Source organism: Sinocyclocheilus anshuiensis, unplaced genomic scaffold (assembly GCF_001515605.1).
Source record: "Sinocyclocheilus anshuiensis isolate Anshui unplaced genomic scaffold, SAMN03320099.WGS_v1.1 scaffold1014, whole genome shotgun sequence".
In the NCBI taxonomy this organism is placed as follows: Eukaryota; Metazoa; Chordata; class Actinopteri; order Cypriniformes; family Cyprinidae; genus Sinocyclocheilus; species Sinocyclocheilus anshuiensis.
In genome coordinates this window covers 917,309-933,581 of record NW_015540943.1, presented here as the reverse complement: position 1 = coordinate 933,581, position 16,273 = coordinate 917,309, and the positions used below count along the sequence as shown (strand labels likewise).

The window sequence follows — 16,273 nt, the reverse complement described above, 5'->3', positions numbered from 1 at the left end:
AAAAATTATTCAGACCGAGTCTGAAAAAAAATTTAAGTTCAGGTTTGCATGAACCTGGTTGACAGCATGCCCAGGAGACTACAGGCTGTCATTAAGGCTAAGGGTTGCCCGACAAAGTATTCATAGTTGTGTAATAGTTGTCTGAATAATTTTTGGTTGATTGTAATCTATTACATACCTTTCTATCAAAATTATCTAACATTATCAAGATTGTTCTGACACAGTTTAACTCTGAGTTCTTGTCATATTTTATTACCATTTTCTAAACTATAGCGAATAAACTGTGATAATGTGACAAATGTTGAAGGTGTCTGAATAAATTTTGGTTTGACTGTATCTATTTGATAAATTAAGTTAACCAACTAACATTATACATACTCTTTTGGTTTCTGTACCCAATATTTAAAAAATGTACAAATGCAATAAAAATATCGGTATCGGTACTCGGTATCGGCAATACCAAAAATGAAAGTATCGGTATCAGGCGAGTACTGGAAAAAGTGGTATCGGTGCATCCCTACTAGAGACCAGAACATTCTCTCATGGCAATTTTAACTTTTTTTGCGAATTAGTAACACTTTTTTTTTTTTTATCTGCGAACACCCAACTGAGGGTTAGGTTTAGGGGTGGACTTTCATGCTTATTTCTAAAACCTGTATGTTTTCGCTCAACTCAAAATGTACAAATTCATATAAACTCCCATATGATCCTCCTCATATATGATGCTACTTTTGGAGAGAGAATGAGAGTAACTTTTTGGAACTGTGTTGTTAGCGAGCCTTCAACCAGCTGTAGCTTAGGCTACAGGCACGGTTGCCAAAACCTGGTAACGAGCCCAGCAGCTAAATTATTATAGTAGCCTGCGTAGATAAGCTCTGATGATATCAATTCTGTTACTGTACCAGATAATTTCTCACCCTGTGAGGCTGCATGTGAGACGGAGCAACTCACACTCTGCAGCCGTGCCTTGTTCACACACAGCTTCAGCTAATGATGGCAGGGGAAAACAGACCATTTCGAAAGCGTAATTACATTGTAGCTAGGGTTGCCACCCGTCCCTTAAAATACGGAATCGTCCTGTATTTAAAGGTAAAATTATGCGTCCTGTATCAAATCAATAGGGGACGCGATTTGTCCCATATTTTACAAAGGCCAACACAAGTATTTTGCAATGTTTATAATACTAATAGCAAGTATAATTAAATCAATTTCATAAGAAGTATTAGAGAAGCTCATTTGCACGTGATTTTGACGTCTTTGTTTCCGTAGCGACGGAGTCTCCAGAACGCGCGCCGTTAAAGCCCTTTCACACGAGCGCAGCATGCGGTAAACAAACCTGCGCAGTTTAAAACATAGGAGCTCACATCTGCCCTTTGAACACAAGACTCTCCATATTTAGGGCTGAATGGGAAAGTTATCAATGTGTCTGTCCAGTAACTAATGATGAACGTGCAGTTTGCAGAGAAGCATTTCAGTTGTTCACGTTGGACTGTCTGACTTAAAGGGACAGTTCACCCAAAAATGAAAATGTTGTCATCATTATACACACCCACTAGTTGTTCCAAACCTGTAATAATTAGTTTCTTCTGTTCAACATTAAAGAAGATACTTTAAATAATTTGGTTAACCACACAGTTTCTGGTACCCAATGACTCTGATAGTATTTTTATTTTTTTTTACCTTACTACCAGCAGCTGTTTAGTTGAGACACATTCTTCAAAGTATCTTCTTTTGTGTTAAACAGAAGAAAGAGCTTTATGCAGGTTTAGAACAACCTGGGTAAATTATGACTAATTTCATTTTTGTGTGAACCATACCTTTAAAGTGACAGACACATCCGTGCTTCTAAAGCAGTGATGAGCAAACTTGGCCCTTCCAGGCCACTTTCCTGCAGAGATTTGATCCAACCCTGATATGACTCACCTGCCTGTAGCCTTCTAGTAGTCTTGAAGACAATGATTAGCTTGTTCAGGTGTGTTTGATTAGGGTTGGAGCTAACCTCTGTAGGAAAGTGGCCTGGAAGGGCCAAGTTTGCCCACCCCTGTTCTAAAGGTATAGGCCTATTGTTTTATTAAAATTTGGATAGTCTGTTAATATGATATTCCATACATTATCAGAGCTTGGTAGACATAATTATATTTTTAGACAAGATTAGACAGATAAATTAATATATTATAATTAATGTTAGGCTCTATTTATTAATTTATCATTGATATTAATCATAAATATATACATAATAAATAATCATATATGTCATAAAAAATTGGCATTTTAAAAAGTTAGATAAAAATGGGACAAATAATTACATAATAATGTAGTCCTAATTCAAGCTAATTTATAAAAAAAATAAATAATAAAAATTCATCCCATCCGTAACAGCTGCAGAACTGTCAAAAAAGACTAATAATAATAATTAATTTTAAATTAATTTAAGCAAATTTTAAAATAACAATATTAACGTGTTCTGCTGTAAGTTTACATACTTGAGCATGTTTTCTCATGGTTTATTGTTGAGCTATGAGTTCCTCACTGATTATTTGTGTCCTTGGCTTTTGAATGGGTGTCCCTTATTTTGCCTCGCTGAAGGTGGCAACCCTAATTGTAGCCTACTCGAATCAATGCCGACCATAAGTGTAACAAGTCATTTGCATGTGAAAGTAGAAACACGTGCAATTCAGACAATACTTATGGCTAAAACGTGCACGTTAACTTTCCTCATTAAATGTGTCTGTGGGTCCGACATCATCCATGAATTTCATTTTTGAAAATGGGGGGAATTCCCCTCTTAGGTGACTCTGCTGGCAAGAATTAAAAAGTAATGCAATTTATAAACTTTAGTGACGATGTGACACTGCCTCGATTGTGCAAGTGACTATTCCTGTGTCAACTGTGCAGCATGTAGCTCGCTTATAGACAGACGCGATGTAGTGATTTGAAGCCATTTGCGTATTTTGAGAGAGAAAGAGAGAGCGCGCACGCGAGTGGTGACTCACTCATGCTGTGTTACTTTATAAGTTATTTAATGAAGAAATATGAAGGTGAGTACCTCACATCCCAACGTGATTATCGGCTGATCGTGATCGGTAGCCGATCAATCGGAGCACCCCTACAATTTTCTGTATCACTTCTTTTTACTTAACTATTCGATTTTATGAGATTAATTGAGGGGGGGGGGAGAAAATCGGCCAAAAAAATTAGCATCATATATCGGCCATCTGCTGCCCTGATTTCTAAATATCGTCATCGACCAGAGGAAAAACCCATATCGGTCGACCTCTACTAAAAATCACTCCAAATACAACTGCATAGCAACACAAACAGCTTTGTGGTGGTGAATTTTGCATGTGGAAGCATCACGCACACCTTCATCAAATACTGTAAAAATAATACCACTTAAATATATAAACATCTCATAACACTTTCTTTTACCATTTCAATCTTATTCATGACTGATATTCTGTTGATTGGGATTCATCCATTTAAACAAAGTATGTTTAACAGAGTGACACCCACAGCATGTCTGTGATGTCAGAGGTCAGAGGGTCACGTGTAGACGAGGTGGAAGGACAGTCACACCTGGACTGAAGATCTCCTCTGTTGATGACATGCAGATGACAGGGGACAAGCACTGCAGGGCTCAGGGAAGTTTCACAGTGATTAAAGTCTCTATCTTTCTCTCTTACAGCTGCTGTGTGCATGTCAGAAAGCAGATCTCAGGACACAGCTGGCCAGCCCTAGTCTGACCCTGTCTGCTCACACAACACATACAATACATGCATGAAGCACACAGAAACAGCTTTTACAACTAAAGACAATTCACATTCACTCTACAGTGAAGAGGATATCCTTGTGCAAAACAATTGTTGCTTTCGGCCCCATCAGCTCTATGAGGTAACTCAAACGGTTTTACATTTAACCTACATATGAAAGCATAACATAACAGTCATTACATACAAATTACTCAGCTCATAACTCCATTTACTCATAGGTAGGCCTGAAGGGAATCAACAGCTGCAGAATTCCGTAGAAGCCCATGCCGATTTCCGTCATTCACTGAAGGATTTTGAGATTTAATCATCCGCTGCCTCTCATTTTTTTCATTTTGAAAGATTGGATCATCTCTTTGAATTTAATACAACAGTCAAAATGTCACAGCTGCCTCCTTTATAGAGCAGGTGTAGCATTATGATATTATTCAACTATATCTCAAATAAGAGCACATCTCAAAGTAGCAAATAATGATATAATTTATTTTATATTACTTATTAATGTTGTATTGAACAGTTACACCTTTAAATGGTACTTATTCTTTTAGTTGTCAGGAATAAAATATGTTTAGGACTAATTTTATGTGGTATCTACTTTAGAATTACATGAACTGTTATTTCATATCCTTTTTATTAACATACTTTGATCAATTAATTCATAGTAGTCTTTAACTACATATTTTGATGAAATTGAGTTCATTACACATTTTTTAAAAATTACATTCACAACTCTCCCTTACTCTTAACTTAATTTATTGTACTGTGTTTATATCAGTTTTGCAGAATTTCATTAACATACTTTTTTCAAGAAAATATAATTTCTTTCTAAATCAAAATGTTATGTTTAATTCATTGTAACTTGTCATTTCTTTGTAATTATTTATAAAAATTTACAGTCCCAGTTTATATTAAGTGGCCTTAACTACTATGTACTTACATTCAAATTAATCATTTGGTACAATGCACTTATTGTGTACATACATGTTATTACATAGTACTTATATTTGAAAAAAAAATCTGCATGTAATTACATCTGTAATTAATTTCTGTAATTACATTTATAATTATACTGTTGACCCATCCCTTACACCTTAACCCATCCTTAAACCTACCCATATTACCAAACCTGTCCCTAACCTTATCCGTATCCCACCTTTAGCAGCAAAAGTGTTTTGCAATACAATATGAACACAATAAGTACATTGATGTAAGTGCATAGTAGTTAAGGCCACTTAATATAAAGTGGGACCAAATTTACAAACAATTTCTGTGAGAAAATTGCTTCAAAGTAAATTATTTCAGTAAAAAAAGTGCAAATTCCATGTGGAATCATTTATCTATAAACCTCAACCATCTGACAATTAAAAGACTCAGATACCTTTTTGCAAGATATGAAGCGATTTCTTCAAGTCCCAACTGAAATACAAGTTCAGAGAGTTTGGTAATGCAATGTAGAATAGTCCAGGTATGCAAGACCTGAAGCGCTGAGTGGGTTACAGTCAACTACAAGAGACACAAACGCAGTGGCCCACATGCAGAAGTTCAACCCGCTGAAAAAGTCTGCATGTATCGGCAGGCTCATTTGCTGACAGCAGGGGTAAAAGAAGAAGAAAATGGCCAGAAGCGATGAATCACCTCCCCTCCTCTCTTTAGATGTGACATGGATCAAAACCGAAAGATGAAGACATCAAAAACATGCAATTTCACCAGTATGAATGATGCCTGGCTCCATCTTTCTCGAGGCCTCGACAGATGACTTATCACTCGTATTGATCCAGTGAAATAAAGCACAAAGGTGCAGGGCTAAAAAAAAAAGCGGCATCATTTTGCAGAGGACACCCCTCAAATCGGGAAAAGGCTTGTTGAATGTTAACAGACACAGATAAGAGAGATTGGGTTACTGTTCAAACAAGCAGCCCTCACTCCATCGTGTTTGCTGCGCAAACCGGTATTGTTTTAGGGTAGAATGGCCCTTGTTTTGACTAAAATGTTAACTTGCTTTTATCAGGTACATATCTGGGACTTCTTGTGTGTCCCCAAGCATTGAATGAAAAATTAAAGCCAAGTCGACAGGAAAAACACCTGTTGAGGAATGAAAGATAACAGTGTCTTCATAGTGTTCCCTTTGTGAGGTAAGATAAAAATGTGAGCCATGTGGTAACACTTAAAGAAACTGGTTTTATATCAGTCTAAAATATTGTTTAACATGACTGCCTTAAGATGACTACATTAAGTTAAACCAACAAAAGCCATCAAAAAATGATTTTCACTTTTCACAGTCTGAAATATGAGTAAAAATGCTTTACCGCTTTGCATTTAAGTGTGGAGTATGGTACATTTAAATATGAAGGACTAGGAATGATCCTTAAAAACTTGTCAGGTAACAAATCAGGTAACAACAACCAAAAAAATGTAAAAATGTGTTGCTACATTTTGTAAAAAAAAAAAAAAATGTGAATGGTGCTTGCCCATGCAAAACTCACCACCATGATTCTAGTGAGTGTCTTAGTGGGTGGTTGCTAGCGCGCTGCTATGCATTTGTATTGACTAGGTTTTAACATGTTGCTATGTGGTTTCTAGGGTGTTCTGTGTGGCTGCTTTCAGCTCCAAATCAAAAGAGCCCATCCCCAAGTCTCTTATGATATTTTGGTCCGTAGATGTGGCTCAGGCCACTCGGGTATGTTCAATATTTATAAATTTATTCATTCATTTTTCATTATGTTTTTGCCTGTTTTATTGTTTGTCAGGACACAATCATAAGTCAGATTAGTTAAAAGTAAGAACAACGTTTAATACTTAGGTTTGGTGGTTTAAAAAAACCCCCGACCTAAAGTATAACCAACAGAAACAGCAAACCGTAAAGCATGTATATAAATGGGTAATAGAAAAAACTATTTAACTAAATTATTTCTGTCTAAGCTGTCTTCTTTCAGCTCTGCTAAGACTCAAAAATTGCATGATCGAAAAACATTTGCTACATTTCAGAGAATGGCTGAATTTGAGACACCTTGTTATCAGCTAAATGCATTAAACTCACTCACAGACCAGTGTAAACATTAAAATCTAGAGCTCTGTAACATGTTTTCCCTTTAGTTTCCTTTTCCCTGGGCTGGAGGTGAAGAGGTCACATAAGCAGTGTTAATGGTTACCTAACATCTGACATGTGGGTATGTCCAAGGAATAAAATGCATTAGATTATCAGACCAAAAAGAAGGAGAGCTGTGTGAAATGAGAGGGGGTAAAAGAGGGAGGGAACTGCTATGGCGCTGGAAACCAATGTGTCTTTGTCATGAATGAGAGAGCATGGCATGAATGTGGCTCATTACAAGCCCAACAATGACCATGAGCATGCACATTCAGATGAGGACCGGCAATCAGACCAACAAAGACATGGCCGCAAAGCCACAAAGTACAGACAAGAGAGCTGTATTCTGTGAGATGTATTTCAATTGCAAGTCGCAAATTAACAGGAAGAGCGGTATGTGGGAGGGAAAGAGTGATAGAAAAGGAGGACAGAAACAGAAGGAAGAGTGTGAGATATGAGAAGCTGATGCCATTTGAAGAGGCTGGCTGTACATAATCTAACACTGCCAAAGCACTGTAACAACACACTAACACGCCACGGAATAAGAATTAATAATGTTAAGAAGTAAAATCATTAAAATAGAACAACTCGCATAAAAAAAAACCCTTAACTGTGATTTGTGGGACCAATTATCACAGAGAATGAAAGGATAAACTGACTGATCTGTCAGTGAGGAAAGTCATTACAATACTAAGAGGCACTTAATTCAGCAATATGTTGCTCATCTCAAACATTTCATAACAGAATACTGGTGGGGATTTGGATTTAACAGAAGTTAAATAATCCTCTAAAAGTGAACTGAGACTTCATTCCCACGCAAAAACGGTTCTTGCCTTCTTCTAACAAACACCTCATAAGCAGAAAAACAGGATTGTGGTTCAGCCTGCAGCAAACACAGCCTGAAATCATGCAGCCCTTCGGAGCAGCAGATCCATCAACATCAACCCAACATATTTAAATGATATATTAAACATTAGTTTGTCTTTATCAAATCATTGATTTGTATTTTTATTTGTTTTACCCTGCTTACCCTACCCTGCAGCATCTCAAACTTAAGGAACGTTTCAAGCAAAGACAGTTGATTTAAAAGATACAAAGAAAAGTTAACTGACCTGTGACAGAAACTTTCATGGTGGCCTCCAGAGGTCTGTTGTTATCCAGATCTTTGCTGAGTTTGAGCTCTCCAGTATTTGGGTTTAGAATCAGCAAACTCAGCTCATTTCCTTCAGTGAAACTATACTTGAGCTCATCTGACACATCTGGGTCATAGGCAGGTACCTTTCCTATAATCCCAGACGGAAAACTGTTGGATTTGTTGGTGACGTAGTTATTGAAGATAATCTCAAAATTCTGCAGGACAGGATCGTTGTCGTTGACATCAATCAGACGAATGTGGACGGTTGCTCTGCTGACCAAAGGTGCGGACGTGGCCTGTACGACTATGACATACTCCATTTTGGTCTCGTAGTCCAAATCCACGAGTGCTTTTAAGTCTCCAGTGAATATATCCAAATCAAAGACCTCCGGGATATTTCCTTCCACAATCTGGTACAATATTTGAGCGTTGGTTCCTTCATCTGGATCCATGGCGTTGATCCGGGCAACCACTGAATCAACAGGACTGTTTTCTTTGATGTAGATAAACAATTCATCCTTCTCAAAAACAGGAGCATTGTCATTGATGTCCAACACAGAAATCTGGATCTCCACCGCTACTTTGAGAGGAGGAACACCTCTATCTACTGCATAGGCCTTCAGGTTATACACTGGAACGTTCTCTCTGTCCAGCTTCCTTTGGGTTCTTATAATTCCAGAGTACTGCTCAATCATGAAGTCTCCTTCCCCATCATCACCACCTTGAAAGGTGTAGCTCAAACGCCCATTAGACCCCGAGTCCCTGTCTGAAGCAGATATCTGGAGCACACTGGTGAACACAGGTGCGTCTTCAAATACTGAACCCTGATATTTGTCCCTCCCAAACTGTGGCACATTATCATTGGCATCCAGAACAATGATTTCCACATAGGTGGTATCAGACTTCTGAGGGATTCCATTATCACGAGCAATGATGGCCAATGTGTAGGAGGCTTGATCTTCATAGTCTATCTCCATCTGCGTGGTGATGGCACCTGTGTCCGGATCAATCTTGAACTGTGGAACATTGTCCTCCATGATATAGGTAATACGTGCATTCTCACCTGTATCTTCATCTGTGGCACTGATTACCACAACAGTTGATCCAATGGGTCGGTCTTCGCTGAAGGTCTGATGGTAGCTTGCGCTCTGGAACACGGGTCTGTGAGTGTTAGCATCAGTTACATTGATGAACACCTGCGTGGTGTCGAAGCGTGTACCATCAGAGGCAGTGACAGTCAGAACATACTGGCGTTCCTGTTTGTAATCTAACGGCAAAGCCAGCGTGATGAGTCCACCTCCGCTTTGACTAGTGATGGCAAAGCGGTTCCGCGTATTACCACTGGAGATCTGATAGGTGACCACACTGTTTACATCACGGTCGAGAGCTGTAACAGTTAACACACTGGTCCCTACAACAGCATCTTCATTGATTTTTAGCGAGTATAGCTTTTCGGTAAATGCAGGGATGTTGTCATTCACATCTAGGACGGTGATGCTAACGCTGGCTGAGGACGACATCACTGGAACACCATTGTCTCTGGCTTCTACTCCAAAGGTGTAATACTCAGTGGTTTCCCTGTCCAGCTCAGCACTGACTGTTATCCATCCAGTGCTGTTATTGATGGTGAAGGGAAAGCCTGGAGTGGTGTCTGTGAGGCTGTAATCCAAACGAGCATTTTCTCCAGAATCAGAATCAATGGCCTGAATGTGAATGACAGAATATCCAATGGGCACGTTCTCTAAAACGGTGGCTTGGAAAGGAGTGCTTACAAACATAGGAGCATTGTCATTCACATCCACAACTTGGATGACAACAATGCCTGTTCCATTAATGAGAGGAGGCCTGCCTCCATCCTGGGCCTTTATGCGCAAGTTATATTCTCTGATAATTTCGTAGTCCAGAGGGTTTATGACATCAATGGCTCCGGTAAGGGTGTGAATGAAGAACTGACCTTTTACATTGCCGCTGATTATACTGTAATGAACCTTAGCGTTATTGCCCTCGTCTCGGTCAGTGCCTTCTACCTGGGCCACTTTAGTATTAACCGCCACATTTTCTGGCACCTGAACTACATATCTTTTCTTACTAAACTGAGGATAGTTGTCGTTTTCATCTTCAACTGTGATGTGCACTGTCGCGGTAGCACTGCGGGGCCCAGGGTCCTTTCCTTGGTCGTTGGCCTCTACTATGAGCTGATACTGGGCCATGGTTTCTCTATCTGGACGCATGCGAATCTTGACAAGTCCATTCCGAGAATCAATTTCAAACCCAGAATTAACACCCTCACCATTCACAATCTTATATATCATGTCCGCATTGGATGGTGCATCTCCATCTGTCGCCCTGACTGTAATCACCTCAAAACCAACTTCCACATTTTCTCGTATCCTAACCCTGTATTCATTCTGCTCAAAAACGGGCCCGTGGTCGTTGGTGTCACTAACTGTAACGGTCAGGGACGACGTGGCTACGCGTCGCGGTGTGCCATTATCAGTTGCTGTGACTTTAAACACATGTGTGTCTTTAACTTCTCTGTCTAAGGGCTGGACAGTCTCAATGCTGCCGGTTTGAGGGTCTATCCGAAAGAAGTCGTTGGAACGGCTGTCGAGTAATGCTTCCATGCCATACTCGATCTTCCCCGCCTCTCCAGGGTCGCTGTCAGTCGCTTTGAGGGTGATGACTCGCGTACCCGCAGGCTCATTCTCGGACACTGAAACCTGGTAGTACGGTAACTGAAACTGAAGCGCTGAATTCACGGCTCGCCTTATTCTCGGTTTCCATTGATTTGATACGTGTTGCATAGAATGTAATAATGATGTTTGGACTGAGGCGAATCGTAATTTAAGGCACATAGAAAAGGTCTCACCGTTTGAATCGTGAAACGAACAGCGAATAGTGTCTTTAAGGCGTCTCAAGTCCGTCTCCAAACAGTACGCGTCCTTCACAAGTAAAGTCCCGTTACGCACAAACACATTCAGACGGTCTGAGGTGCACGAAGTAGCAAAAACACCAGAGTTTCTAGTGAAGACAGGTAAATAGTCTTTAAAACTAAGGAGTAAATCACCAGGAGAAAAGCAGGAAGTTAGTCCCAAGTTATAAATGCAATCCACAGTAATATCAGGCTTAGTCACTCTCTTCCTTTTATATTTGAACACGCAATTTCGTCCATGTACAAATACATTGAAATGTGCGTTAACTAGTCCTTCAGTTGTTAATGACTGGATTTTAAAATAAAGAGGAAGCGCGCTGTGAGGGACGCGCGCACAATCCACCTCTCCATTTAAACGCACCACTCCATCTCTCCAGTCCACTTTAATAAACATCCCAATGTACTTGGAAGTAAAAGTCCTGTCTATTTTATACGTCCAACCTGGTCCCAGTGACAAATTGGCCAAAACAGCTCCAGAATGTAAAGTCTCCGTGAGGTGCAAGTCGAAACATCCCATGAGAGGAGCGCAGAGGAGAAGGTGAACCCATAATAACCAACACATTACTAGATCCATGGTGTAAAACTCCACAAAACATGCAGAAAAACACGTCAACTCTCCTTCTGACGGCACGTCGACCTTCTTTTATCCTTCATTGTAGCTTTTTAACAGGAGAAAACACAGTTTATCAGGCTGGTATCCATGGAGCCAAGTGATATTACCCACGTTAAGTTTTAAATAAGGACAAAATGGCTCCGTGCGTACGCGTCTCTCCCACAGCACACACACACACACACACACACACAGTCATTAACATAACCTGCACTGCACCTCCTTTCAGGACTAAATAACTCTCATGGAAATTCAACTATTGTTATTCACCTCTGCATTTATTCTTTGGTTCTTTTGGCCACTTTTACACCCTAACGTGAGCGACGCGGCGCGTCAAACCAGAAAGTCCCATTATAAAAAATGAATTTACGAGATTAAACAGTTTCACGCAACTGTCCGAATACAGATTTCTGGAGGTAAATGCTACCATTATAAATGAACGCCGTTTCGTTTACTATGTTATGCGCGTTGTCGTTTGTTTATGCTATATAGATAAAGTTTTCTGCTTTTTGTCTCCTAAAGTGACATGAATGCGCACCACGTGTTTACATCGCTCAGTTTACAAGCGGCTGTAAAGTAATAAAGAGATATCAATACTGGGTTCACTATCTGTTATTTGCTATGAGTAGAGTAAAACTAAACTGTGCATGAACAAAATATTATTTATTCTCTATACAAAAATTACTATGGTAGCCATAATTTTACAGCAAATGCCATAAGACAGTTATTAGTGGTAACATGGCATATAGACACTGAAAATTACAGACATATTTTTAAAGTTGTTAAGCATTAAAATATAGTTTGGTTTGATTTCTTTTGAGTTTTGAGTTTTTTTCTTATACTTGATTTTTTATTTATTTTTTTAATCGTGTATTTATAATTACATGTGTTATTAAAATTCCATATACACGTATGCGTTTCTTTACCTTCAATTTTAGTGTCTCCTCAACAGATAAAAACGTACACTGACCCCCCATGTTCCTCATAAAAGACATAAAAAAAAAGCAATGGATTTCTTGTAAAAGAAAATCATGATCTTCTTTAAAAACGAATTTTCTTAAGTTTATTTACAAAAAAGTATAACACTAATTTTATTTACAAAGCATACACCTACACTCTAAAAAATAAAGGTTCTCTATTGGCATCGGCACCACCTTTAACCCGCACAGAACTTTTCCATTGTACAAAAGGTTCTTTAAAGTGGAAAAAGGTTATTCTGATTATTAAAATATTTTTCACACAACAACAACAACAACAAAAAATGGTTCTTTTAAAGGCTGTTCGCTGAACGGTTCTTTTAGGAACCAAAAATGGTTCTTCTATGACATCGCTTAAAAAAATCCTTTAGAACCTTTATTTTAAAGAGTGTACAATTTCACTTATACAGTTTGTTGAATTGTGATGCCATGCATATTAGAAAACACAAAAGAGGAATAAGGCCAAACCCAAAAACATATGGTATTATGTATATTAGACTTACATTTCTTTATAAAAATCTTTATATTATCATCACAGGTCGATCATTTATTCTCTAAACCCCATTTTAAAACAACAAAATGTCTTAACGTGCAATTTTTAAACTATATATAGTTTAAATACGTTACGTTAATTTAGTGTTATCTGCATTGCATAGAAATTGAGGAAGATGTCCAGAGGCACCAGACATACACTAAGTGATGTGCTCACGCCATCTATTGGCAGAGAAAAGAACTCGGTAAAGATGCTCAAGAAGAACAATGAACCTGTAGCTTAATATTTCTCTTAAGATTGCATAGATCAGGATGTGATGCACAATAAAGGCACTTTAACCACATACATTTATAAAACCGAAAGAGCAATACAACAAACAATATGTATTATACAAATAAATTACAAGTTAATTACAAAAAAAAACAAATAAAAAACATAAAACATACAACTCACATGTCAATGTCTGTGAATACTAAGAGAGTCCTTACACAGCAAAATCCTGCTCTTGTTATTCTTGTTAAGTTCTTGTCATTGTCCTTAAAGTAACACTCCACTATTTTTGAAAATAGGCTCATTTTCCAACTCCCCTAGAGTTAAACAGTTGAGTTTTACCGTTTTCGAATCCATTCAGCTGATCTCCGGGTCTGGCGGTATCACTTTTAGCTGTAGCTTAGCATAGATCATTGAATCTGATTAGACCATTAGCATCTCGCTCAAAAATTACCAAAGAGTTTCTATATTTTTCCTATTTAAAACTTGACTCTTCTGTAGTTACATCGTGTACTAAGACCGACGGAAAATGAAAATTTGCGATTTTCTAGGCCGATATGGCTAGGAACTATACTCTCATTCTGGCGTAATAATCAAGGAACTTTGCTGCCGTACCATGGGTGCAGCAGGCGCAATGATTTTACGCAGCCTGCTGCACCCATGGTACGGCAGCAGACCCGGAGATCGGCTGAATGGATTCAAAAACGGTAAAACTCAACTGTTTAACTCTAGGGGAGTTAATGTCAAATGTGTCAAATGTGTGGTAAGTACTGCCGCTCCATAGTACAGAGTCCTTGTGATCGTGAATCTCAAAAGTGAAAGTGAAAGTAAAATGAGAGCGCGCAATCGAAAGTGGTTTCAATAGCGGCTCCCTGATGCCCACAATTTATATACAATCTCCTATACTTATCCAACGATATAATTGCGAGAAAAAGTATTGAAATATTTTTTTTATCCTCCCATCTCTTAGGCTATTTATTCCCTTTAGGGTTTCCTTAGTACACTTCATTTCCTTTCCGAACACGGAACTGCGATGCGGCGGATTGCGGGAGAGGGTGTGGGGTGAGGGGGGAGGAATCACGACGTCAGCTTAACATCGTGATGTCTGTCAGCCATCGGCGATGGACGATGGCATCGTTTATCGGCCAAACCCTAACTGTAATACAGTTCATTAGTCTAACTGTAGGCTGTTTACAGTTGCCAATCAACCTAGCAAGCTTGAACGCTGCTCTAAATGTACAATCTGAACTTTTTTGTTTTATAATACCACTTATAATGTATGTCATCATATTTGTTGAACAGAAAACAAAAAAAGTTTTTTTATAACAAAAAATTATTTATAGAGAATATGTCATAGTGATAGAAGACGGGAGTATGAGCTTTCTGACCTAGTAAATGATTTATAATGACACAACAAGAATTTAGTTAAACATTCAGATACATTCTGCAGCGGTGTAGATATTTCTGGATTACCTGTCCAGGTGTTAGTGCTCTTATTGGCTCTTTCAACATTACCAACAGTGACCCATCTAGATTCAAGGTTACAGTGCATGGAGCTGAAAAGAAATGAGATGTTGATATTAGGACTGTTTACATCAGAACAATTTTGTTATTGTTAACTAAAACTGAAAATAAAACTATTAAATTATTATTAAATAAAACTATTCAAAATGATTTCTCTTAAAATATTACAAAATAAATATTATGCTTAAAACATGAATATTTTGACAACTAAATGAAATCAAATAAGCTTAAGTACTAAAACTATTAAAACTGAAATAAAAAAAATATTATAAAATTGAACGAAAATAACAAAAGCATATAAAATTATTAATACTTAAAGTAAAATTAAAAAGAAAATAGAAAAATAAAAGCTTATTCAAATTTGTTATAAAATATTATAATATATATAAATAATTCTGAAATAACACTGCTGTAGGCAAAACAGAGAAAAATATTGGCTGCTGGTTGTTACTTATGTAACTTTGTCAACTGACCTGTTTTCTAACAATTTCCAGTTAAAATGGAAAACAAATGGAAAGCAGCTCACTTGAAGGCATCCGGTTTTTGGAGTGGTTGGACCCTGCAAGAGATGTCATATTTTACAAATCAATCAAACTGAAAAGTCATTTGTGCCCTTTTTTTAGCAAAATAAATAATGTAACTCACCACAAATACATCACCGGTTGCGATATCTTTATAAACTACAAACCAAGGATCTACCTGCCCTCCTATTCTAGCCCTCTGACCCAGTGTTAATGTGAACCATCCTGAGGCGAAATACAGTAATGTTAGTCATACAGTATCACAGACACTATGGAGGAGAACATGAACAATTATTAAATTAATATCCACCTTTATGCTGCCCCATGATCTTCCCATCGTCAATGGAGACAAAACTTCCTGGTTTGCGCTCTATGTACTGTAATAAATTTGACACAGACATGAAATAGTACTAAATTAAGGGACTGCAGTATATATTCAATAATGGCAATGACCAAAATACAGTACAAAGTCTTTCAACAAACTATCTGCGAAAGGAGGTTTTTAACTTGCAGGAAATGTTGATTGTATGAGGTTTACCATTTCTGCAACCCTATTACCAAAATGTGGGCTATGTTTGAATAAAGTTTATATATCTGAATATCGAGTTTTCTAGCAATAAATATTAAATACAAATAAATGTTAAATAAAATGAATTTAAAAATATTTTAAAAATATAAATAAAATGTCAGAATAGGTAACAGGGTTGCACATATAGGTAGGGATAGACAGTTTAGGGACAAATGTTGGTTTGTTTTTGCTGAACTATTATTTCATAAAAAATTCAAGAAACAAATCATTTATTTTCTTAAAATAACCTTGGTAACAGGGTTGAGCTTTTGATAAATATTGTTGAGCCTGAAAGATTCAGTCAACAATTCAGTTTGTGTGACACTTAAAAAACTTATAATAATAATAATAATAATTTATCTAACATATAAAAAAGTTTTCAGTTTTCACT

The 16,273-nt window shown here is 37.7% G+C and overlaps 1 protein-coding gene across 1 annotated transcript in view; it reads right to left on the bottom strand.

The window, feature by feature from the left end:
- Positions 1-11,554, bottom strand: part of LOC107689740 (cadherin EGF LAG seven-pass G-type receptor 1-like) — a 112,021-nt gene extending 100,467 nt beyond the window's left edge. The window contains 1 exon segment of the mRNA XM_016487872.1: positions 7,965-11,554. Within this exon segment, the coding sequence (XP_016343358.1) occupies positions 7,965-11,493 (3,529 nt within the window). The 5' untranslated portion in view covers positions 11,494-11,554.
- Between the last annotated feature and the right edge of the window lie 4,719 nt (positions 11,555-16,273).